General features: G+C 41.0%; 1 protein-coding gene across 1 annotated transcript in view; it reads right to left on the bottom strand.

Moving 5' to 3' along the window:
• rapgef6 (Rap guanine nucleotide exchange factor (GEF) 6) overlaps nucleotides 1-27,008 on the bottom strand; it is a 143,456-nt gene that overhangs the window by 91,143 nt on the left and 25,305 nt on the right. Inside the window, exons 2-5 of the mRNA XM_085175326.1 lie at nucleotides 18,173-18,243; nucleotides 17,175-17,231; nucleotides 12,060-12,143; nucleotides 1,063-1,132 (exon numbers count right to left, since the gene is read on the bottom strand). Coding sequence (XP_085031452.1) covers nucleotides 1,063-1,132; nucleotides 12,060-12,143; nucleotides 17,175-17,231; nucleotides 18,173-18,243 — 282 coding nt within the window. The remainder of the gene's footprint in view (nucleotides 1-1,062; nucleotides 1,133-12,059; nucleotides 12,144-17,174; nucleotides 17,232-18,172; nucleotides 18,244-27,008) is intronic.

The following is a 27,008-nucleotide window of genomic DNA, read 5'->3' as shown; positions in this document are numbered from 1 at the left end:
ACAAGAACAGACTAAAATGGACAGACTGCAAAAGAACAAGAGTGCCCAATTGCCCTCTATTCAGTAACTGTAAATCAGGAAATAGACAGGTATCATGACTGCAGACCCATCGCATCCTGGAGATGACCTGTTCCAACTCTGCTACAGAGCACTGTGCACCAAAACAACCAGATTATCTGGGGGTTATCTGAGGTTAAATTTATTTAGTTTATTTCTTTATTTCCTATTCAATAGCATCAGTGGAACTGGTGTTACCTGTCCTCTTTTTGTATACAACTTTGCAGCTTATCTCATCCCATCGTATTCTTCCAGTCCCTCAGACAAAGCTCAGGCAAAAGAGGAAAATGAGAGCAGGAAGAACTATTAGGTAGGAAGAGGACAGAAATTTGTACGCGACCTTGTGGAGGCAAACAAAAACAACATTCTTATATACTAAATGTTATGGCAAACTTGACCTGAATGAAGTCTTTGTGATATTGAAAGACACTAAATTAAAACCACAGACAGGTGAAGTAAACAGCATGGATCCTGGTGTTACCATGCAATAGAGTGCTGGGTAAACCAAACTTAACTGGACAAACTTACATCGTTTTAAATATAAGAAATCTTTTTAATACTGCCTCGGATACTTGAGTATCTCTTGGGTTGCTTTTGCAGGATGCTTTGTCTCAGTATCGATTTGCACTGTTAAGTGCTGTCCAATCCGTTTTGAAGCAGAGTCTGAACAGAGAGCGTATAACCTTCTAGATGTAATATCAATTCAAAATATGGTCCTTTATAATACTGAAGATGTACATAATGCTGATGCTATAAGAAAATGCAGAGAACAGAGAAGAAAGAACAGAAACGGGCAAAAAGAAGATGAAAAGGGTGATCAGGACAATGACAATGGAGGGAGGGGGAAAGGTACTGCAGACATCAAATAAAGATAGAAAAATAGAAATATTATCAAAGCCCAGAGATGGAAGAGTGCATGGGAGGATAAAAGGGCTTGGGAGAGGGACAAAAGACAGACCGAGTCTAAAACAGAGAGGGAGAACAAGAGACGGTGTCTCTACTCACCACAATCATTTCTGATGGCTCCAAAGTGATGCATTCACAGCCTCGTCTACCTCCCAGCTGCTTGCCAAAACTGTGGAGAAAGGGCAGCGACACACAAAAAGTGAGTGTTAAAACAGAAATAAACACACTGCAGAGATGACACGAATATCACGAGAGACAGTAGAAACAGACGCAGTCGATCATATCTGCCCGACCACAGACACAGTACCAGGAATACAGGCCGATGAATTTACAACAGCAATTTTGTGCTAGACCCGGTTTGTGGTTAAGCTTTGCTCTGACCTTAGATCAATCTAATACAACTTTTATACACAAATAAAATTGCACACATCACAGAAACAAGCAGGCAGAAGAATGTGCAGTGACAATGCGTGCACCTCACACATACTTCAAACCAGATAAACTCAAGTGTACCAGAAATAGCTGTGGACAACATGAGATGTAAAAGGAAATAATGTGAGAGATCGAATTTCAAATTATAGCTTAAGGTAGTGACCAGTTTTACAGTTTTCACGTTTAAAGAGAAAACAAATAATAATTTTTCTTTGTTGCAAAAGATGATTTTTAAAGAAATATATAATAATTTCACCATTTTTATTCATATCTGATCAATCCCTTCCCAATAATCCATGTGTGAATATTCTTTATACATAATTTTTAAGCATTTTTCTCAGTTAGTACCAGCTCATTAAATAAATTAAATAAAAGCAACTTCCAATGCAGTTTTGAAGGGCAGTCTGTAATTTTATGTGTAATGACAGTTGCTCAGTAGACGCTAGCTGGCAACCCCACTGATGGGGCGCCTTTGGTGACACTCTTTTGCATCTCACTTCCCTGCGTGTGGTAGAAGAGCTAAAATTAGTTATAATGACAGCATAATAATAGAAACCATTAAGCTCTACCCCAGTGGGTTTTTGTCAGCAGCTATGCAAGCTTTGAAAAACAGATTTCCAGTTTGATCCATCCATTTTATCTGGGTTTGGTCTGTGGGTGCAGCAGAGAGACATAATCTCTCAAGCGTGTCCCGTATCTGCCCTGAGGTTTCTCCCCAGGTGGACATCACATCCACCGCTTATACAACCACACCTCGTGTTTATAGGTGGGTGTAGGAACGTACATTGACCAGTAAATCTTCAGCGTCACAACAGATGCGGCACCAACCCGTCTGTCTGTCAATCTCCTACTCCGTTCTCCCCCAACTCTTTAATAAGACCCTGAGATACTCAAAGTCCTTGACTTGAGGAAGTAACAGCTTCCCAATCTGGAGTGCCACTAGGTCTTTCAACTGCAGTTAGAAGGAAAATGTAAAAGCTAGTCTCACTATTCTGTGAGATGGGTTTTAGCAGTTCAGTTGTGTCAGTGGTTTGTGGCAAAAGTTCAACCGCTGAAAGAAAAGAGAAAGTCGCTAAATAAGCATTTGTGTTATATATTTAAAGGTACAGAGAGACTAAAAAGAAATAAATAAGACTCTGTTTACGCTTCTAGGAAAAGTACCAGCACATCCTGCATTGATGGTATTTTTTCTGTTATATCTGGCCAAATTTGTCCCAGGCCACATTGCAGAGTGGTTACACAGATCAAATTACTTCGGATCTTGGTGGTTGTTTACACTTGTACTGAGTGATCTCAGTGAAGTGTAAACACAGTGTATGTTAATGAAAAAGCATACAGACTGCTTACATCTCTTATAATGGACGCAGAACTTTTGTGCTTCTCTGTCAATTAGAAAAAAAAAAGAGCTAAATGCAGAAGATCAATCTGGATCAGGCCAACCACACCGTTACAAGTAAACAGCTTTTGCACAGCATGAGTCTCTCTGCAGTCAGCTGGGTCATTTTGCCCACTGACAAGCAGGAGTGGAGCAGCTGATGCTGTGGCGAGACCACGTGGGTGAGTTTGGCCTTTTCTTCTCCGTGGAAATGACTAAGGATGTGTTTGGTACAATGAAACCTTTGTTACAAATAAACTCTGCTTGACTTTGATGTTATAACATTGTAACATGCCAGCCGCCATTTACATTCTACGTGCAGCTGATGCATCTTCATGCTGACATCTAGACTGAATTGATGATTAAATGGATTCATCATTATGATCACATGGATGTTGAAAGCTTCCTGTTGGCACATATGCTCTGTAAGTGTGTGAGTAGTGTGTGAGCTTAATCCTGAGAACACGCTGCACTGAAAACACGTCTCCATGCTAAAAGCGGTGCCTCAGCATTGTTTGAGGATCGGGGGGAAGAGGCTGGTTTTAATCATGGAAGCGTGCTGAGCTGGGAGAGAACAAACTTTCACTCCTCTCCGATTTCATTCTCACACTGTCACACGGTGGCGCCCATCTGGTTTGCAGCTTTTTGCTTTCCTCGCTCATATCCTTCTTGTTTCCTTAATACATCTCTCTTTGTGCTTCACCTCCACCCCCTTTCCCTTCTGATCATCTTCACCCTTCCAATGACTCCATGTTTTCTTTTTTCCTGCATCCATATTATACCACTTGTAAATAATTCCCTTTAACTTCATGTTCCTCTTCCTGTTTTTATTCATTTGCTTCCTTTCCAAAGCCAAATCCATCTTTTCCGTCTCTCTCTTTTCTATATTATTTTTTTGCTTTTGCCGTTTTCCTCCCTTCTCTCCTCATCTCATTCTGTATTCCCTTTCATCATTTCCTTCACTCCTTTTACTGCCGGTCTTTGCTTCCTCTAGGTCAAAAAAAAGAAAAAGAAAAAAGAAAACTTTCATCTAGTCACATCTTAAATAACAGCTTCTTACTGACACAAACAACACTCTGAATTTAGGCCTCACATAAAAGTCTGTCTTTGTAATGCGTTCTAATGATAGAAACTTTTTTTTTAAATCACGCTTTTCTTCTAATAAACAGATTTTTCCAGGATATATTAGTGGAAGCCAAACCTTTAGTGCCTAACACTGAGGGAGGAAATAAACCTACAGCCACAAAAGATGAAGGAAGCCGCCACTTACATGGAAACCTCTCTCTTAGCAGCTGAAAAAGGCCAAAATAGTGGTGTGTGGATTTATTTGGCACGTACCTATCGCATACACTCAGGCCACTTTTTTCTTTTGGTAGCACAATTACAGCACAAAAGCATTACATTAGGTTTTCTATAGAAAACTAAATTATTCACTAAGCCTAGAAAATATGAGGCACTTCTTGTTTTCATAAAGTGCTCTGTTCAGGTGAGTCTGGGGACAGTAAAACCCATTATCAGTTCTATTGATTTTCTCATTTTAATAACATTTATATAGTGCTGACAGTTGGAGAAGGGCTTTAAAGTTCAAAGCATGCCTTGAAAAGGTGCACACTGCATCTTTGTTTACTGGATTTGGATCAATTAATAATAGAAAACTTTCTTGTTCATCTCTCGTGATTTTGAGCCGTTTCGTGCCTCCCCGCAGGTAAGAGGCACAAATCTGCTGCACAAAGCATTTCTACAGCTGCAGAGGGTTTGCCCTCGTCCATCAATGCCGCGCAACACATGGGCCTGACCACTGGGTCCAGTTTACATTCCCCAAATTGTTTCACACCACAGACTGTTCCTTTTTTCACATCTGCAAGTCTGTATTGTTTCTTTAGATGTTCTGATCTGATTTTATTATAAAAACAAAAACCGACACGCACAAGGGAATAAGCAAACAAACACAAATGATCAAAATCACAGTCTATCCATAGAGTGGCTCCCAGCAGAGTATAAACTCAATTGTTCCCAATGAGGAATGCAGTCAGCTGGGCAGGGAGTTTGTTCAGAGCCCTTAGCCTGGAGGTCAGTCTGACTCTGACAGGATCTCTCCGCACTCCACTGAGGCGAGACGCCTGGTCCCTGTCAGCGCTACACAAAGCCTGCCAAGCCTGTCTCCTCACTGTGTGTGGGCGGGTGCGCGCAGGGCAGAGAGACCAGTTGTGCCAGAGAAATACAGGAGAGCTACAGTTTGATGCTAAAGGAGAAAAGATTTCGGCCCTTCGCATCCACAGCATTAGACTGTATGTACTTTATGTGTTTGTGTTCGCTTGCTCAATATTTTTTCTTCGGTTTTGACCTTACTGCATTTCCACAAAGAGCACAAGAGCCAAACAAACTTGAGTCAACTGTACGTGAGTTACCGAGGTTATGTGTGGGCGCACATATTTGTACCCACCAAATGATGCCGCTGCCCTGACTGAACTGAAATGTGATAACGCTCTGTTGTTATTTGGTGTGAATCTGTGCCTCACACAGGAAATTAGACAGCCTTCTAAAACCACACTATGGCCAAACATTAGCCTTCAGCCTTACAAGGTAAAAGTGGGTTTTAAGTTTTGTGAATTTAAAACCCCCAAAACATGCTGACACATTTCTAGTGTGTGTGGGGCTGCGGTAGTTTAGGTCTCGCTGCACTCTAATTCTTGGGTAGTTACTCTTATGTCTGTATGAATAGAAGCTGATGGTTTGCATTGAAGACGCTGAACAGTGGTGAAACCCAAACAAGTGCAAACCAAAGGAGAAATGGAGAAGATTCGCCTCCAAAATAAAAACTGTCTTACCACTGCAACCAATACATTTCAAAGGGTGCAACTTTTACTTTGAAAGCGAATCGTTTGAGTCTGCTTTAAATCTCACTTTTCATTGTTCTCCTCAGCAAGCAGTTGGTGAGTGTTTGCAAACAAGTTGGCAACTTAAATGCAAACTATGGGCGATCACGGCAACATGCTAGCAACCAAAGCAAATTTAGACTGAGGTCTAAACTAAACACCTAGAACTAGTTTTTAACAAGTGAAAATTTCTTGGCGATTATGGCTTAAGTAATGCAGCGGTTATAAGAAAACGTGTACAGCACTGTCCAAGTAGAGGAAGTGCAAGAAGATTCCAAATTCTCAAATATAACCTTTTAGATGCATTAAAAACGGCATTTGTATGCATTTATTTCATTTTTATGAAATTTATGTAAATTTCTTGTAACAATAATAATCTCTATATTAACAAAAATAGAATTGTGGTGTAGCCTATTGATTTTAGAGGTGTGAACAGATGGATCTCATTCAGATCTCCATAAAATATATCAGACTGACATTGACTCATGATGTCATGACAGGAAATTACCTTTCAGATGCATTCCTGCAATTACGGAGCAGAAGCATCAATAATGTATGCTGTATTAATGTATGATGTATGCTGTTCTAAAGATAATACTACACACAGCACAAACCCTTATCTGCCTCAATTTATCACGACAGGCTTCAATGCTCCATCCATCCATTCATCCATTTATCCACAGACACCAAATGCTTATGCACTTTGTTAAAGAAATCACCATTAGTATAACCAACCTGTATGGTATTTTAAAGGCTGGAAATGTATCATGTCTGCGAGGCACTGGTTTTTCACAAAAGCTTTAAACAATAAATTCCTCTCGCGTTAGTAAGTGGGGAGTACTTCTACAATAAATCAACTTTAATCCCCATCATCTCTTTCATCTTTTTGGAAGGGAAATCTCGTCCCTTCGAAGTACTGAGGCTGTGTCTTTGCTGGATTTCAGCAGGTGATGATTTCTCTCCCCTCCTTTTCCAGCAAAAACAAGTTGTCGGCAGAGCTGAGAACAGGTTCAGTGACAGCTGCAGTGCCCTGGGCAATAAACCATGACAGCTGGTATAGGAACTGACCACACACACACACACACACACACACACACACCTTGAGGTGTCTATTGTCTGAAGTGTGGAAAAACCGACAACATTCTCAATAGTGCAAAAAAAAAAAAAAATTAAATAGCAAATAGTATATTTACAGCGCTCTAACCTACCATGCACACACTCACATGTTCATGGATGCATCAGGAGAAGGTTGGTTTAGTATCTTGTCAAAGGACACTGACACACAGACTCGAGGGGCACGGGATCGAACCAGTGACCTCCCGATTAGTAAACGATGCGCTCTACCTTTTGAGCCTACGTTAAAGTTGTGGTTTGAGATGATGAGACGATTAACTACATGCTGCACTTGCGCAGTCTGCAATGACTGATTGGCATGTTGTGTACCATCATTTCCTCCATGCCTGCGACGGCGTCGGCCTGTCACGTAGTCTACGTCACAAGCATTTGAGAAGATTCAACACCGAATGATAAATCAAGCTCAAGTTGTTGTGTAATGCAGAGAATTTTGACAAGATTCAAATCTGTGTTTGATGACAATGTAGGATGTGCCCGGTTTGACCTGCTGCATTTTTTCACGCCGTGTTATTGCCTCCGAAGAATGCCAAAAATGATCTGCTCCCTCCAAAGTATGCAGGTATTCAAAAAATGAGTGCAGGACAAAAGCAACAAGTCTTTCCATGTTACGTGTATTCTCACTAGTGGAAATGTTCTTGCTTAGACGAAAGTTGGTGCCTGGGTACGGCATATACGGAGGGTAGGAAGGGCAGGACATGACGCACATTCGCTCACTGTGAGCTACCTGTGCTATTCAGTCATTGGGCTCTGAGATTAAACAGACCCATAGCTGGCAGAGGCCCGCTGATTATCCAATTCGACTGATTCATACTTTTGCAGTCTCACATACAACTTTGCCAGGTGTGAAAATGAATCCAGAAAAGTTTCCACAAACGTCCAAACCGACAAGCTATGTTATTCCGAACAACCTCCGAGTGCACAATTTGATAAAGTCTGAAAGAAATGCGTTAATTAAACCCCAACAGAGGTCCGTGCCCATTTGGCACCCAAGTTTCCATGGTAATAATGACAAGCAGTAAAGACACAGTTCACCATACTTAGAAATCTACTTCTCAATCTCCCCGACTGTTTTTCTTCTCATTTTTAGTGCTCGGTTGGCCAACACTGACAGCTCTGACTCATAATCAAAGAAGACTGAGGAGCTGGCCAGCAGCGAGACCACCAGCACACAAAAAGACAGACTCCAAGTACTCCAAGTAATGATCCAGTGGGTCATTCAGAAACATCACAACACATTCATGTGGAAATCAGCAATCAGTTAAAAGGGTGACCTCAAATGTATCCATATCAGATTTTAAAAATTACAATTAAATAAGCACCATTAACTGCTACTGCTCAACTCCAATGCAGCAGTTGACTTTTTTTCCCTCCACATCTTAGGGAACGACAAAACTAACATTCATTCATTCCTCTGCTGCGTGTGATGTTGTTGTACTCTTCACTTCCTCCTAGGACAGCAATGTTCCAGAAAACATAGAGAAGTGAGCAGTTTTGTTTGAACTCAAGGAGAAGAAGTACAAGAAAAATAGGAAATTTTGTAATAATCTCACCAATAATTTTGAATATTTTACTTGGATGTTTCACTTTTGAATGGGGACAATCTTTGCTCCGTATCTTTAGTTTTATATATGACGAGTTTAGTAACAAACTGAATTTTCTGCTTTTTTCCTTTGTGTTGGTCAAAGGTATTAAAAAAAAAAAAAAAAAAAAGCACTACATATTCTATTTTAGTCAACATACTTGTTTAAAGGTGTTGGCATTGTGAGAATAGAGGACTGCCTGTCTTTAAAAAAGCCATTGTAGATATGTATGAAAACACACAGGACTCAGTAGCGCGTTTTTTAGAGCAGTGCTAAGCCACAGTACCCTAGGGAGACCCTGGTTGTCCAGCTGGTTAAACTATGGCAGGCAGGCAGGAAATGAAGCGTGCTGGGCTGAAGAATGCGTAAAGAAATAGCGAGGGAGTTTTGAAAAAGAAAAAAAAAAACCCTCCAGAATTACCCTGAAATCCCCATCGCCTTACAGCAAGTGTATAACGAAAAGCTTTAACATTACTAACCAGGATCGGGAACACAGGGGGTCCACTCCTTTGGATTCCTTGTATGTGAAATATTATCCAACATATTATCCGCAATGAGGAGGGGAGAAAAGTTCATTATTTAGATAATCCAGGATTACATCCAAGTGTGTTTGTTTTGTACTCCAGAGTGTGAACTAGTGAGAAGTTTCCTCAGAAAGAAAGCGGAAGAGGCTTTTAGTTAAACTAAAGGAGAAGTGTTCTCTCTCTGTTCACTTCTGTCTGTCTGTCCGCTGGCTCCAGTGAGGTTTCTATTTGTCAGTGTGTGCGCGCGTGTGTGTGTGCACGTGAGTGTAGTCTGCTCATTTCCTGCCTGGATGTGCTTTTGGGCTCCAGGCAGGCAGGCTGCTCAGGAACACATGGCCATCCACTGCTCTGCCAGGGGTTCCGCATTCTTTGCTCTCCTACACACACACACACACACACACACACACACACACACACACACACACACACACTCACTCTTACACACACACACACACACACACACCCTATTAGCTCTCTCAGTGACCCCTTCCAAGCCCCCTGCTGCTGCTGCTCGTACTCCAACACACAGACACACCCTCCAGTCCTTTCCAGTCAACCAACCTACCCCCCATCCTACCCTTCACTATGTTATCAACTGGGCCACAATGGAATGACACACACACACACAAACAAACACACACACACACGTTATTGATACTAGTCCAACAATTCTCTCTGTCACAGTTGGTCACTTGGCGCTTTGTGTTACAATTAAAAGAACTAGAAACTGCACTAACTGTTGAATTGAGGTTTCAGTTCTGCTTACTATGCCAACACTCTGAGTAACAGTCAGCCAACAAAAGTTGCTGGAGCTAGTGATAGCTATTTTTTTTTCTTTAAACTTATGCCATGCAAAGGCTGCAACATTTACTTGACGGAAAAATGATCTATAAGCATTTTAATATTTGTTAACAGGACTTTTCTGAGACCAGCTGTGTGGTTTAGTGATTTCATTTCCTAATGGGCGATCGTGGCTCAACAGTTGGGAGTTCGCCTAGTAATCGGAAGGTTGCCGGTTCGAGCCCCGGCTTGGACAGTCTCAGTCGTTGTGTCCTTGGGCAAGACACTTCACCCGTTGCCTACTGGTGGTGGTCAGAGGGCCCGGTGGCGCCAGTGTCCGGCAGCCTCGCCTCTGTCAGTGCGCCCCAGGGTGGCTGTGGCTACAATGTGTGTGTGGATGACTGGATATGTCAAGCGCTTAGGGACTAGAAAAGCGCTATACAAATACAGGGTTTTTTACCATTAATTTTTAATCACGTTTTTGTGTCCAACTTTGGCTCACGTGCATATTAAGGTTCTCTGCCATAGCTCTTAACTTATTTTTTATGCTTTTATTTCATCAGCACGGTGGCGCAATACCCACTATAAAACATGGACCGAGGGTTTTGGGTTGAAGCCAATGCAGAAATACCTTAAGTAGGCATTCGATCTCAATGGACATTTTTAACTCACTTTCTCTTCCATGTTCTTCAATGTTATTTCTCTCAACAATGTAGGTTACAATTACATTAGCATGACATATTATGCAAATTAGGCGATGACGTCATTTAGCGACTTCTCGCGACTTTTCGGTCAGCCAATAGTAATTTTCCTTACTGAGGAGTTGGCAGCCGTAATGCTCCGGCAATCCATCAAGCGATGCGCCTTCATATCTTACCAAAGTGGTACTAAAACATTTTTTGACAGATTTCTATGCGCCGTGTACCACATAAAATCGGTTCGAGGTCAGAATTCATACATAAGGCACACTGTCAATGTTTGAGAAAATTAAAGGATTTTAAGTGTGCCTTACATTGTGTAAAATACGTTATACAGAAGTAAAGAATATATCGCGATATATATTGTTACCGCACATGCTTCAAATTATACCGTGATATGGATTTTAGGCCATATCGCCCAGCCCTACTTGTCACATCCATTTTTTATTTTTTATTTTTTTGGTGACGGCAAGAAAAAGGTCAGAGGATGGAAGATGGGCTTTTGAGTGGAATCCTTAGTTTTCATCCAAGTCTGAAATGTTCTCACATTGTAAATAATCATTAAAACTACAGGGAATTGCTTGGAAAACTACAGACTGATGCCAGAGGTGCAAGAAACATATGAATGTATGATCCCATTTAAGTGCTGTGATTGTCAGTTTGTTCAGACTAGTCTAAGAGATAAAGCAGTCAACCAAAAGTTGAACTTTTTTTGTTTTGGGTTTTTTGGAGGGGTTCGATATTGCTGTCCTCTCTTCATTTCTGGCATGTGTTGCTTCTGTTTCAGTCCAACTATAACAGCAGAGGGAAAGTTAAACATGGAGCGAAGGCTCGGCCTCCAGCAACTGCTGTCACAGCTTTTTCTATTACCATCAGTTCCAGTGTTTAAACAGGTGCAACGGCTCTGTGTAAAGAACTGCAATTTATTTTGGCAGTTTGGCTGCTCTAAAGACGAGGAGGACTTGACATTTTTATATGATATGGCCTTATTAAATCGCAAATGTTACTGATGAATCTCTGCCCAGATATAAAACCTAATCTCTCACTGACGGAGTACCAGCAAGCTCTCTTTCTTATATTTAGCTCTGTACTTAGGTCAGCTTGAATAGATTCAAAATGATTTTTCAGCACTTTCCCATTTGATTTTACATAATGACCATTATGGATGTACATTACTATAATATGTGTTACACACATGAGCAACTCCCTGCCAAAGAGCAGCAATTTAGAACTGTACAATGTTGATAGACATCCGAGTGGAAAATCAGAAATCCCTGTGTCCAGGCACGACAACACAATAACCATCCGTAAAATTGTTTTTTCCACAGATAAAACAGAAAAAACATATTAGCATCTACAGAGCAGTAACTTCATGAGCAGGGGGCTTGGAAAAAGGAATCTGCTCTGTGTTGTTTAACATAGAATTACAAGCAAAATATACAAGTATGTGTCTTTGTGTGTGCACATATACACAAACGATTCCTTTACATATCAGTAGGCGCCATCTTTTCATAAATCACAGCTCTGCCATTTCCATTTTCTAGCGTAAAGATGGAGGCGCATATATACAGACATCTTGGCGGCAGTCATATTGAGTGCGGATGTGTAATATCTAATCCCACCTCATCTCCCCTAGACTGATCGTCACCTTGTCTCACCCCATTATATTGTTTTTCTCTTCTGTGAGTGATACATACCAGCACCTTGCCAGGTACATGTGCTCCTTGACGAAGACCGATCCTGAGAGCAGGATGTACCAACAGGTAGCAATGGTGTCTGGGCTGCAAGAGAGAGAAAGAGCACGTGTCAAACCCAGTGGAAATGGTTTAGTATTGAAGGCTGAAGTGTACACCATGTGAACCTTCAACATAATTTCAGAGCTTTTGTTACATTTCATGAATACAAATTAATTAAATTGGTGCGTTTTAAAGGTAAATGGATTGGTTTTTCCCTGGACTCTTCAAATGGGCTTGGCAGTTTTTGGTTTTTACTTTGGTTTTCTAGGTTCTTTTTCAGTTAAGGGCAGAGGCTTGTTCAGTACATGAAGTACTTCACGGAGTTGTGCCAGAAGAGCATAAAGTCTGAAGGTTTTTAAACATCCGGCAATACTTGTAGAATTTGAATGACCTGTTTCAGCTTGTGGTCTTCACCAGGGTTGTTATAAGACATCACAGAAAGCATTCGAATAGCATAGAGAGTAGGACAAAAATATAAACTTCATATGTATCCTACAGAAAGGAGAAGCTTTAAAAAAAAAAATAGACTTTTAATTTGAGATCTCTCATTTTGGAGATTTGCCTCTTCAGAAAAGTATAAAAGTTATTTCAAAGGGGAATAATTCTAATGTAGACATCATATGAGAAGTCATCAGTCATGTTGGCTAAACAGTGAAGAACCACAGCTGTCCTGCCAGCCCGTTCTCACTCCCGAGGCGTAACATGCCGACGTTTTGTCATGTCCCGCGGCGTTCCTGAGGAACGCGAAAGGAGACCTTCGGCGTTCTTATGGTACGCGGCAGGTTATGGCTGAAATCCAGTGCAATGACGCTCCCGCGGTAATAGACGTTCCAGCCCTGTATTCCAGCCCTAAACCTAACCTTATCCCTAGCCCTAACCATAACCTTATTCCTGATCTTAACCAGGACTTTAATGACGTTAAATAGCGTGTTTGTAAGCGATTTGAAGAAAAAGAGCGAACATGTGTAGATTCAGTCCAGACGGTTCTCATATTTCCTCATTTTTCCAAGGTCGTCATTTAGGAACGTGGTGGGTAGCCGAAAACGTAATATGTTGACGATTTGTCACCTAGCATAAAATGTTATGCTTTGGGAGTGAGAACGTGTTGGTCCTGCACAAGCTTGTACAGTTTTGCTAATTTTTATGAAAGGGTGAGCTAAGACAACTTGTATATTTATGGCTAAAAAGAACAATTTGAAACAAGTCATGACACTTGAACTTTTCCCCCCGCAAGGCTTTGAAAACTGCAGGAGTGTTGTCTACAGAACTCAAGAGTGAGAGCATATAAAGCACAGTTGCACTTTGAATGCTAAACGCTGAATTTTGCATTAGCATCAATGTATTCTTAGGAAGTCAAGTGTTATAGAATCATAATAATGTGGCATTGCTGTGAGATGGAGATAATCCATTAACATCAGGACTGGCAAGTCTGACAGTCTTGTCTGCCATTTACAAAAGCTGCAATATAGAGTTATTTCACCTAAAAATAAGCACATCTCAAATATGTGGTGTGTGACTTTCCATGCTGTTCCACGCACACTGTATATATGATATCCAATAACGCCAAACACAAGACTAATTAACTCCGCAATAACAGGGTGCTCGTGTCAGCAGCAAGCGTGGATGCAGTCATACATGAAGAGGGGAGTCAGGGGATAAAACACAGTATCTGTGCCTGTGGGTGTGAATGTGAAAGAAGAGAGTAGAAAAAAGAGAGAGAGAAAGCACTGTTTGAAGAGTGCAGATGAAAAGATGCCCCACTGAGTGAAGAATTATATGAACATATTATAAAACACACGACAGTCTGATGTACGATATACATTTAAAACAAGAATTTCTGCAAATGTCTTTGATTATATTTATTTATAACAATTTAATTGGACATTTTTCATCTGCAAGTGGTGACTATGGAAAATGAATAAGCTGGAGTTTATATTCAAAAAATAAACTGCTATAAAAAAAAGTAATTTATACAGAAAACTCAGCTTAACAAAAAAAAAATGGTTAGATAAAAATTGCAGGCTGGCTAGATTGAGGGTTTTTTTTTTTTTCAATGATAAAATAATTTTTAAATGTCCTACTCTGTGGTCCAAAATTTGTTTACATAAGAAGAGCATGGATCATGTGTTCACTGTAATTCTGCATCTCAGCACCTTGGTACAAATGCATGCAGTCAGGTTTTCAGCATTATTTAGCCAAACTTATCACGTCAGCTTCTGTCTGAACCAAGTAAATTTAGATATGAGCAACACCAACCAATGTGTGAGCACTTTCAGTTTCAAGCAGATTACACAGATCCCCTGGTGGAAGGCAACTTGTCTCCAAACAACTGTGATCAGACTTGACTGGCTACAATCAGTTTCAGACAGGTTGCTGAAGTTTGCAAATAAATGCTGCTTAATTTATAAATGCAGACAGACTGCCAACACATTGTAGCTATTGTGGGTCAGTCAGTGATAATTATTTTTATTTATTTTTAATTTTATTGCTTTTATTTTTAAGTTCTGTTTTGTTGTTACTACCCCCCCCCCCCCACACACACACACACACACAATGTTTAAAGAAAAACAATAAAAAGAAAGTATGAAAAAAAAATTATAATTGCACATCTGCAATGCGTGTGTTTGCAGTAGGACACTCGACGCAACTGGTTGCCAACTGATTGTATTCTACTTATATTAATATGTAAAAGTCAAGGTTGCCAAGACATTTTGCAGTGAAATCCCCACCCTGCAGCAAATCATTATGGCTCTGATTCATATATATAGATACTAACCCCATGTTTGCCTACTGGTGGTGGCCAGAGGGCCCGGTGGCGCCAGTGTCCGGCAGTCTCACCTCTGTCAGTGCGCCCCAGGGCAGCTGTGGCTACAATGTAGCTTGCCATCGCCAGTGTGTGAATGTGTGTGTGAATGAGTGAATGGCTGAATGTAGTGTGAAGCGCTTTGGAGTCCTTAGGGACTAGAAAAGTGCTATACAAATGCAGGCCATTTACCATTTACCATCTATGAGGTTAGAAGGCAATGTAGATGGCAACACTGGCAGTTCTCACGTTCTCATATTATCAGAAACAGACTGCATGCAATTGCCAACTTGACTCCATTCAATGTTATATTGATAACACAATAACTCTGTATTGTTGCAGTTTTAGGGCCATCTTGTTGTCTTCAAAGCCACTTTGAAGACAGCGATTGGCTGTCAGAGACCTGCTCCCTGTCTCTGAAGCAACCATTTCAAAAGCAACAAGACTGCAAGTTAATTGAACACGTTTGCAATAATTCTGGCCATGCCACTGTTTCCTGTAACTGTTGCATTAGTCTTTCTGAACAGCCTTGGATTCAACTTTCACTTGAATCCGCACAGGGCCAGAAAATTATTATGGATCTGCTTTTATGTGTTTTCTTTTTATCTATGTGCAGCTCATAGTCTTCATGAGCCTCACTATTTCCCCAACACAAGCTTGGGGAGATCTGGTACATTTGATGCATTTTGTGTAACTGGAGCGGATCTCTTTGTACTACAGAGGAAGCAAGAATGGCCAATGCGGTACAAAAAAAAAAAAAAAAAAAAAAAAAACCAAGGAGAGAGTGTGACACAGAAGCTTAGAAAACAGCAGTGGTTCATATTGTTTGCTTTATTTCATGGTAAATTGAGTTTTGTCCCCTGAAGAAACCTCGAGCATTTTTAATAATTTTCTGGCCCTGTTGATTTAATTCGAGAGACAATCTGCAAATTGGACAAAAAGAATCATTTGGTGCAGACCTAATCTTATCTGCATCATATCCATTCCTCCGCAGGTCGTTCATTTGATGCTTTTGGTATTTTTCAATCAATTTTCATTAAGCGTGGCACAAGAAAGCAGGTATCCTAAAAATAATTATGTTTAAAAAGCAGACAGGAGATTCATTTATGCATTGTTGGGTGAGGGTAGCATTAGTAACTTTTATTGCGGTTTCATTGCAGAGACCTTGATTGCTTTCATCTGCAGCCTTTTTAGCATGTGTTTGTGTAACAGAAGACTAATTGGACATGGTCTGGGTTAAGGCACTTACGACAAGCCTCTGGTAGAAAGGCAATGGAGTGTATCAGAGAGAGTGTTTTGTGTATTTATTTGGTGCTAAATGAAACCACAGGGTGCTTAATGTGATTCCAGCGAGCATGAAAATACATTAATAACAGGTGAAGGTTAGCCCTCATCCTTTCATTTGTCTCTGTCCTCCCTCCATCTTTCACACTTCCTCTACATTCCTCTCCTGCTTTGCGCTCATTCACTCCTGCCTTCAATTCATTTGTCATCTCCCTTCCCTCTTGACATTGCTATCCCTTCCTCCTTAGCATATTTACCTCTTGTTTTCTTGCCTTCTCGGCATGCACTCCTCAAATTTTAATATAACTCCTTAAAGCTTTTTGTTTACTCTTTGCTACTCCCTCCTCTTCTCATCACCTCTGTTCATTACGCTGTGAACTCTGTCCTCATTTAATCATCCTGTTACCTCTGCTTTCACGAGCCTCTTGTTCATCTCATTTGTTTTCTCTCCTCCTACTTCTCCAGCTTTCCCATAAATCCACCTTGTATATGATGCTCAAGTTGTATTAACCATCAGCCTCAAACATTGCAGTATTTATTTCTACACAACGCCATGACAGGAAATAAAAAATGCTTAAAAAAATGAAAGAAGGCAGGCTGTCAGCGATTGGTGTTTTAAATCTGGATAATAAAAAAACTAGAAAAAAGGAGGAGAAGCATTTAGCTTTTCGTCATATAATGTTTATGTGCTGTGCTAATGGGCCCCAGTGCACCTGTTTAAAGGAACTGTTATTCTAGGCCAGTGAACCAAAACCTTGAAACTGAGATGTGCAAACACTGCCTACCACCACCAGCATCTTTACACTGAAAAACCTTTTTCTGAGGAGCCATGAAGTGTAAATGTTAAGTATTCTATAAATGTGAAACACAGTAGAAGACAATCACAGAGAATAGTGCATGAACTCAGCAGATCATAGCTAGTCACGTGAGAGCAAAGATGGAGAGGTAAATAACAGCATTTCCTGCTAAGAGCGAGAACATGTACTTACTAGAACAGGACGTGGTTAGCCTCATGTTTTTCATACCTGGCAGACGTGCACATCGACCTGAGAGAGAGAGAAAGAAACAGGTGTAAACATTTTCTCCATTTAAAACCTCAGCTTACACTTTTCTGGCTCTTCCAATCCATCGTTGCATCCACACGTATTTCTCAGGCAGCAACAAGTTCCCAGATTTCAGGCACAATTACTACTGGCCACCAGCAGAAAATGTTAAGGTGACCCGCTTCTCTAAAGCACAACTCTGCACCTGGTCAGTGAAACTTGGTGTTTATACATTCAAGTCACATATGCCTCATCTTGAAAACTGGATAGTCTCTTAGATGGCTATGTGAGTCTCTGCATGTCCCTGAAACTCACACACTTACAAGCTGCCCCAGAAAGCGGTTTTAACCACAGCCAACCTAAAATCCCTAGAAGGGAAATGAAATTATTTTTAATCTTTTTTTCTTAAAGTTTGGGATTTTCATTTACTTTAGCATAACAGATATTTAACAGGATCAACTGCTCAATTTCTGTCAATTAACAAAGATCTAGAGCCTTTTACATTACATGGGCCGATCGTGTGGGTACGTGGATGTCTTCCTCTCCAAAGGACCATCGTGAATTAGGTTAAGGAGTTGAGGAATCAGAATTACTTTTCAATGCACTTCCCGCTGAACCTGTATCAAACTAGTAAGAATAACATTTAAGCTTGTTTGGTATCAGTAAAGGAAGCTTGACTTGAAGTTGGTATGAAAGGTGGCCAGGATGGGGAAAACCCCTCTTGGGGGGGAAAAAAGATATTTGCAGAAACAATGTGTAAAAACCTGTTTGGGTAAGGTGTGCTTAATATAACAATTCAATGCAACTGACGTAAAACGTAGGGCTAAAGCCTACTATTAAGGTAATGTTATATTCTGAAACTGGGATTGGCTCCTCACCTGTCACCGTTGAGTGAAACTTGATGTTATTTCTTTAAGTTTGGAGGTAAAATGGAAGTGGCTCACCTTAGCTGGTGTTCTCTAAGGTGTGAGAGAACATCCATGTGGTAGAGGTGGCAGTAGATGGTATGCAGGTCCTGGAAATGATGTAAATGAAACCATTACTGAGGATTATCTCACATTTTTACATACACAAGAGTTAAAAACTATTTCTGCAGACTATGACGTGGCACATGCGATCTAGTGACAAAAAAGTTTGTACTGTATTTTCAAACGATTTACAGTGTATCAAAGAACAAGTCTGTGTAAACTGCAAAATGCAGGGACGATGCTTGAGAATCTAAAGCTTTTTAAAAGATTAGCTCATCGTCTAGAGTGAGTATAAATGGTGTAAATCACATCTAGTGCTGTGATTTGACGGAAGCCACTTGAACTACGCCAAACGCTGTCCGTCAAACTGACGCTCTGCAACCAAACAGACAGGCGTAATACTTGTGTTTGCACATGACAGCACTGAGACACCCAGATATATCTCACCACAGCCTAAAAATAGAACTCCATCAGACCAGCTGACAAAACATTAAGTGTGTGTGTGTGTGTGTGTGTGTGTGTGTGTGTGGGAGCAGCTTCTGTGGGTCAGGACACAGTTTTCTGGTTAGATACACACAGACACACATTGTCAATCAGCACGCTGACTTGTGTGAAAATACACTTTGCCTAAATGCCTAAACTACTGCCCTGCTGTCACCCTGATGTTGGAAGAAAGCCTGAAAACAACTGGAAACAGCCTTTCTAGTAACAATATCTGCCTACTAGATATAGATATACTTCTATTCAGAACCCTGAATATAAATCTATGGAAGAGTTATGCAACGGCTGAGGTGAGTAAGATTTCAGCTGTATTCTGACAAACATACAGGCTTGTAAATAGTAAATAAAAAATGCACATAAGTGTACTTATTACGCTTCCTGACTTACTTTTATCCAAAACATCAATTAGCATGGAATTTGCTTGCTGCTCTGGGTGGATGAGCAAAATGAGCAGAGATGTTGATGATGTTTGGACTGAGGCTTTGAATACACCTGTAATCCTGTACAACTTTATAAGTAGAAGTACAGGGGAAAATGCCTAAAGCTTATTTTCGGCAACATTTCCACACTCAGCTGAATTCTGTTCATTTCAATTCTATTGTATTTATATAGCGTAGGTAAAGGCCCTACAATAATACCCCAACAACCAGAGGTCCCCCTATGGTGACAGTGGGAAGGAAAAACTCCCCTTTAAGAGGAAGAAACCTCCAGCAGAACAAGGTTTAGAGAGGGGGAGTCAGACAAAAGACATACAGTGGAAGAAAGGCAGCTTTTTACTCATTTTATCAGGTTTGACTGCAGATTTTATGTCCATGAGACATTAAATGAAAAAAAAAAAAGTTTTATCCCAATCATTTGGTTGGTCTTGTTAGCCTAAATCCCAAATGTCTCCTGAGTCATTGGTAGTCGCCAGTACCAAGACAATTCCTGGCAGCATGAATGCTTCGACAAGGACTTTGTGTACAAGCACCTATAAATTTCACCACTAAACATTAGGCCACACAAAAACAGTGTAAAATGATAGCTCACTGCCACCTCAGGGCAAAGCTAAAACACAGCTGCAGTTCAGTGAGGATACTCACACACAAAAACAAAAACTGGGACAGCTTCAAAGCCCCAATGTAATCTAAAGTAATAATCTAACAGGTCAACAGAGAACAAAAAATGAATGCACTGTTTTGTCTCACTCCTGTTTTTTTCCCTCTGCAGTCAGCGATGTAGTGTGAAGCAAAACTTTTATGCATGTATCTTAAAGTAAATCCTCTCCAAAATAAATGCAGATATGATATTTTACAATGTAAAAATCACACGATGAACACTGAAAGGTGTTTATGTTACATCAAATAGTGACGACACTGTAAATCTGAGCAGACTGAACATTACAGTTTTGTGAGCAGATTAACAGACAGTGCTGAAGCATCATAGTAGCAACACAACAGAGACAGAGACCAAAAGCGGAAGGAGTATAGTTCTTTTGAAAGAATACTGTAGTCTCTGGTGTGTGCCGGTAAATTGAGTCAAGCAGTGGGAGCCAGCGGAAGCACGGAACAACACTGGGGAATGGGGAGGCTTCAATGCGATGGGCCAAAACACTGCTGATGTGTTGTTAGCTCGGTCTATCACAGGAAGGAAGGAAGGAAGGTCTGGGTGAAAGAGATGGAAGAGGAGAGAGAAAGCGAGCAAAAGGAGAGAGGGAGGGAGGGAGGGAGAGAAGGGGAGCCAGACAAAAGGAAAAGACCAGCAGAGGAAGGCTGAAACAAAGGGGGGGGGGGGGGGGGGGGGTAATGTGATAAACTGTATCAGGTGAATCCGTGTCTGCAAGCTTTGTCCCATGCACGTTCTGAAATATTGCAGTAAAAACCATTCAATAACTTGTCACCAGTAATGTCTGAAATAAATATAATACAGTCTGCTTCCTCTACTGCTTACTGTGTGAATGCCTGACATCTGGAAATGTCTCAAGGTTGTTAGGAGACCCCTGCCTAACCTGGGGCAATCCAAGGGCTTAAATCGGGTACCTACATTTGATCCATAATATGATGTCATCAAATCATGTTGACTGCTGCTCTCAGGATGGTTTTAGCAACATCAGACAGACGAACCTGGCAGAATACATCCTCCAGCCAAACGACCTTCAGATAAGAGTTGCCCAGTTCTACAACACCCATCCATTAAATATGATATATATTTTCCATTTTGGTTACAAAAAAAAAAGGTAGACCCACCAGTTGCATGTTTGCCAGTTTGGCTATCACTGGTTGATTAACTGTGCTTAAATACTCATGAGTCAAAACCTGGCATTCACAATCTCCCCTGAGGAGAAACACAGTTATCTCCGTCTGAGAGGTAAATTCTGATGGACAGAGGGCTTGACCTGGAAAGCCATTTACAGGGAGAGATGAAACCTCCATTTACTGAGAGACAGCGAGCGGACAGCAGACATGGAAAAGCCTAGATCACAGCAGTGAGAAAGTGGAACTGTATTGACTTCAAATCACAGTTAACTGGGTTAGTGAGCACAACAAACTGCTGCAGTAAGCACTGCTGTCATGCTGCTGAACGTGCGTGTACGTACAGCAGGAATGTGTATGTTAGGACATACAGCCCTGAGGCGCTAGCTACGAGCCAAGCCTCAATACCCACCTCACCCCTGCTTGATAATGACTTCCTCGGTTACGCCTAATACCTATAAATGCATAATAATGTGCCCTGCATATTAATTTGGGAATACTTTTGCTATTGCAGATGAACCCACCCAGATGATAGCAGATTTCTTTGAAGTCTTCCTCCACTTCAAAATATTTTTTTAAAGTGTTATACATAAGTTCTACTGAAAGGATTTCCCCCCCATTTATCTGTAAGGAAGGGAAAAGTACAAAAAAGTATTTTTATATATAATGGATAGCGTTTGGTAGATTTTACAAGGTAAGATAAAAAGCTGAATTAAATTCAAAGATGTGTAAACTTTGTGGAAGAGCTGTTAGATTTTCTTCTAAGTCTTACTAAATGCTGGTAGAATCCCAAAGACAAAGGCTTACAGTTTAGCAAAATGTAGTCCCTGGGTCATCGGAAGATTCGGTTAAATCCATCGAAGCTCCGTAGCGATAAATGCGCTGGGTTAGTTTTCTGTTGTAAAGCTCATCTGGACACCTCGCATTTATTTACAAACAGCCTTATTACACTGGACACTGTGAATCTTCTACTACTACTAGTACTACTCACAGCCATGAAACTAAATGCCCTTGATTCATTCATGATTGTATTGATTAGTGTAAACCAGGTCATCAATAGACCCAGACAGATAGATAGAAGTCATCCGCATGTCTGAGGATGCGATCTCCGCTTTGCAGTTTTAGCCTGTGGACTCCCAGAGACACAAAAGTAATGCGATTACTGGCAATCTCTCTCCATGCTCTCAGTATGCACATACACTGCATTCCTCTGAACTCAGGCTATGATGTGCCTGAACAACAAAAACAAAAAACAACAATCGCTCAATTTTAAATCGATGGTCGCAGCAGATGGCTGCTCCTCCCTGAGCTTGGTTCTGCCCGAGGTTTCTTCCTGTTTAAGTTTCTCCTTCCCTCAGTTGCAAAGTGCTTTATCAACGAGTGTTGTTTGATTTTTGGCATTTTCTCTGTAATATTGTAGGGCCTTCACCGTACAATATTAAGCACCTTAAGGCAACTGCTGCTGTGATTTGGGAATATAGTAATAAAACCGAATTCAATTGAACATTCAAAACTATTAAAAAAAAGCTCCCTTTGAAAAAAATCTTGATTAATATGCAAAAGATTCAAGTCCAGCCCACAGCGATTGTTCTAATAATATTGGCTTTTCCTTACCAATTAATCGGTTTTCACGTGCAACCCTCAAAGCTATCTCCCACGTGGCTTGTACCTTTGCTGTTTTTGCCGTGTCCTCCCACATGACACCACAGGGCAGCGGTGCAAACCTCATCAGTGACTTCTGACCTCTGTCCTGGCCTCCCTAGAGGCTCCTACAGCGTGGCCTGATGACCCCATCTGTGATTAAGACATCGCCATCTCAGCGGAAACATCCATTAACTCATCCCCAGCTGAGACTGCAATCTTTCATTTAAACCTGCCTGACGTAGTCAGAATAAGACGCTGGAAAACACGGAAACCATCCGAGTTCCTCTGGATTATACACCATCTGAATTACGTGACAGGCTCAAATCACTTTTTTAATCAAAACGATGCTATGATTACACATGTGTTGTCTAATATTCCCATTTATTCATGTTCCATAATCTCCACCTTCTCACTACATTTACCGACCACCTTGCCCACGTCTACATGTCTAAATGCATCGAGTTGCTTTTGTGTTACTGGCTGATTTAACATTTGTATTTAACAGCAGCTGAACAGGTCCACCTAAACACTAGTATTAGTATTAGAGGTTCAGAGGAATGATTTTAATGCACAGCTGTAATGGGAAGTCCATTTTCCATATTTTATTTGACACTCTGCATGCCTTCAAAGCACTTATTAAGAATCAGTCAAGAGGAGAAGAAGCAGTTTTTCAAAGATACTAAAAATCCACTCTTTGATGATGCAAGCTCTCCAACTGGCTGCAGAAATGAGCAGCTGTATCACTTTTAAACTAACAATAGGACAAATAGAGCTGACCCATAGAGCTAATCACTGATGCATGGCACTCTGCACTTGACCTGCTTGTGTAAGGGTGTGCACAGACATGTTTCAATCAGGCATCTACAGTGCTGCTGCTGCCACCTTCTGGCAGAACGCCTCAGCACTGAATAAACTTGGTTTAACAGATACTGCACATCTCCCTATTGGCAGATTGAAACTAGTCTGAGAAGGATTAGTTAGATCCTCCCAGATGTCAAAAGAGCTGTTTGATGTTAATGAAGATGTTGCCTGATTATTTCATTACATTACAGCAGTAGAGAATAAGTGAAACCAGCTTGTTCCAGGCCATCGTGTTATGTGTAACGCCGACATAGACCCCGACTATCTGCTCAAATCTTTTGAGGCTATTTAAACCACACATTACAGTAACAGTAGGTATTTGTAACCCAGACAGGAAATTAACATTTTGACATGCGGCTGAATAAAGTATGTCTCACACATGAACAAGCTGCGACAGAACTGGAGCCAGTCATACAAAAGCAAGTTGTTGCAGGACTCTGCAGAAGCCCTGTGTCCAACCCACCACGTTTCTCCTGTCTTATCAACAGATGGCTCATTAACACAGAATCCATTATATGCATTCACTCCCACGGCAAAGAAAATGCAGGCAATATAGGAAAAAAAAAAAAGAAGCTTCAGACTCTTTCCTGATGAGGTGTGTTTTATATGCCTAAAGCTAAAAAAAACCCTGATAACATGCAAAGTAGCTGGTGTGACCGTGTGGGGGCAAGTAAACTATTCCAAACATTTTTCTGAGGTTAAGATTCTTTCGCTAAATGTCACTTTTCAGGGGGAAGCGGGTCTTTGCTTCCAGCAGCGGCTGCCTCTGTAAAAGATTCAATCAGCCACCAGCCCACCTCGCCTCCGCCAGAATGTACAGTATGCCGGTCGCGTCTGTCACCGACACAGAGAGGATGGTGTAGACGATACAACGCTTCCATTCAAGCTGCAAGAACAAACAGCTTAGCTAACTTTGTGCATTCAAAACCAGCCCTGAGCATTTACATTACACAGAACTCCCCAAGACTCTGTGTCAACACTGCGCCCAGATAAGGCAAAACAGTTAGAAACTAGGAGCACAAAGACGTTAGTGGGGAGTGGAATTTTATTTAAATTTTTTTTTTTACATGTTTCAACACTTGAAATGGATCAAGTCTAGTATTCAAACGGAAGTACTCAATTTCAGTGACAGTAACGAACAAAAGCACTTCAAACAGGCCTTAACAGGAGATGGTCGTTTCATGCAAGTGCTCTCCTGTAAGCTACCATGCTATCCAAAAGCCTTAAGCTACCCATTTCTCTATATTTTGCCAGGAAAATGGGAAATAAGTCCAGTAATTTATTGCCTTTTGTTTTGTTCACTGTCAGAAATGTCCTACTTGCACCAAAAGAGCAGCTCCCATTCACTGTCAGTCCTGTTCTTGTGTAATTTGGATACCTCACCCCCCCCCCCCCCCCCAATCCCATTTCCCTTCCTAAAGAATGGCTTCTGACAGCCACCCTTCCTCTAGTACTGACTCTGGGGCTTCAGTGAACAGTAGATGGATCAACTCACAGGCCAAATGCCTCTCAGAGGTCCCGTGTCATGTTTTTGCTGGACTTTTTCCCTCCTCTTTTCAAAGGACACGACTTTCAGATGCTGTTCATCTGCTGTAGATGTTTTTTAAGCCTAACACTGCTTCTTTTGTCCTTCACTTGTCCAGTTTCTTCAAAGTTCTTTTTGTAAATAGGGACACCACGCTAAGACACGCCAAGTCTTTTTGGATGTCTTAGCATGGGGAATCCCCTTGTTGGTGCAAAATTACTACATTATGCCTGTCAAACTGTTATCTTTGGCATTTTTTATAGCTTTGACTAAAGACGTGAACAAATGGGTTTCTTTGACAAGATGCTAGAAACTAAGTCCCTTAAGATGCCAAGTTGTCTGTTATGTAAAGACAAAACTTCAATCTTTTATGTCTTAAAGCCAACTTGTGACACGTAGGTCTACTAGTTCCATTTCAGCAGATCAGTAATATCCAACATTAGGGATTTACCAAAAACTTCATGTGTCTTAACCAAAAACAGATAATCCAATTAATTTTTCAAGTACCCTGATTTTACAATACAAAAATTACACTGCTGGTTACAATTCAGACGAATGTCAGCTATAACGGCTCTTATTGTAAGATACTGGAGAAAGACACGATTATTCTCGATAAAACATCAACACTTGGAATCAAATCAAACACCCAAAGCGGAGAAACTAACAAAACCTCATCCGTTGACAAATGTTTACATAGCTGCGCAATCTCCTCAGAACAAATTTAAAGGCTCAAGGCGTTAATGTTGCTAAAGCTCTGATGGTTTAAACCTGAGTGCCTGTAAGGTCAACTGTAATCCCGTGGTTATGATACCAGACTCCAGGCAGGATGGATCATGATTCATACAATGCAGAAGCTCCCCTATAATCCCAGGCTGCACTGTGCGGCGCGCCCTTATCACTGCCAGAATTGGTGCGAGGTTTCAAGCACACTTGCTCCAATTAGATCTCAAATCCCCTCTTTCTGCTCACAGCTCAGCCTCTCCTTGACTTCACAAAAGAAACTATTTTCAGGAACAAAGCCCAGTCGGAGAGAAGGACTTGACACAGCTGGCACAAAAACAGTCAAATACATTTTTTTTCCTTTTTAAAGCTTTCTTCACAGTGCGAATCTCCAGAATTAAAACTCATATGAATCTGAAGTAAATCACTTAATGCACAACGCGAGCGTGAGCGCTGAAAACAAATACAGTGAGAGTCCTGGATCGAGAGAGTTTCCACACTATGAAAACTGAGGACTCAGGTTCATAAAAAGACTGGTGACGACAGCCGCGGTGTTGCTGACAGAGCGGGTTATGGAAACAGGCGTACGATGGGAGGAAGCGGGGACGGCGGCAGTGGAGGTTACACTATGTGTCGAATCAACAGCAAAACCTGTGGACCTAAAAACAAAACGCACAAAGTAGATATGAACACGGTGGGTTAAGTATCCCACTTTGCAGAATGGTTCACTCCGTGCCTCCTTGTAAGGATGCCACATGTGCAGCAATGCATGACCATTTTATGCAAAAACAAGTTCATTCTACTTTCCAAGCACTGCACCAATAAGTTGTGACTCTGTGTCCGGCTCTGCATCTCCCTTTCTTTACTCCTCCTAGAAAAGCAAGAGGTTGGATTGAGTCTAGCCCAGAAAGCACAGGACCAGCTGCCATTTTTTCCACTTACCAGCCAAGCCAAACAGCCACACACAAAACTGCTGCCACACACAGGAACGGAAAATCTGAGCCTTTATTATAATTTTAGCTGCAGTTCTTTTTCCTTTTTTTTTTCAAACGCTGAAATGAATGAAGTAGTCAGAGGAAGTTTCTTCCACGCCTGAAAAGGACTGTTTTTTTTCCTCTTTTTATTTTTTTTATTCTGCTCATGCTGTATTGATCATTTTTACATTTCTACACTGTCACTACACAATCCCTTTTTTTAATGATTCTTCCTCTTGGATTCCGATCTGGGAAATATTACCTTGGGAAAAAAAAAAATTTATGGGGGGTATGTGTGCATCGACTTTGCATCGATCTAATTTTTTTTTTTTTTTTTTGCAGCACATTTTGTGGTT

The sequence above is a fragment of the Neolamprologus multifasciatus genome, chromosome 10 (assembly GCF_963576455.1).
Source record: "Neolamprologus multifasciatus chromosome 10, fNeoMul1.2, whole genome shotgun sequence".
Taxonomy (NCBI): Eukaryota; Metazoa; Chordata; class Actinopteri; order Cichliformes; family Cichlidae; genus Neolamprologus; species Neolamprologus multifasciatus.
The sequence above is the reverse complement of the archived record's forward strand: the minus strand, read 5'-3'. Positions and strand labels throughout refer to the sequence as shown.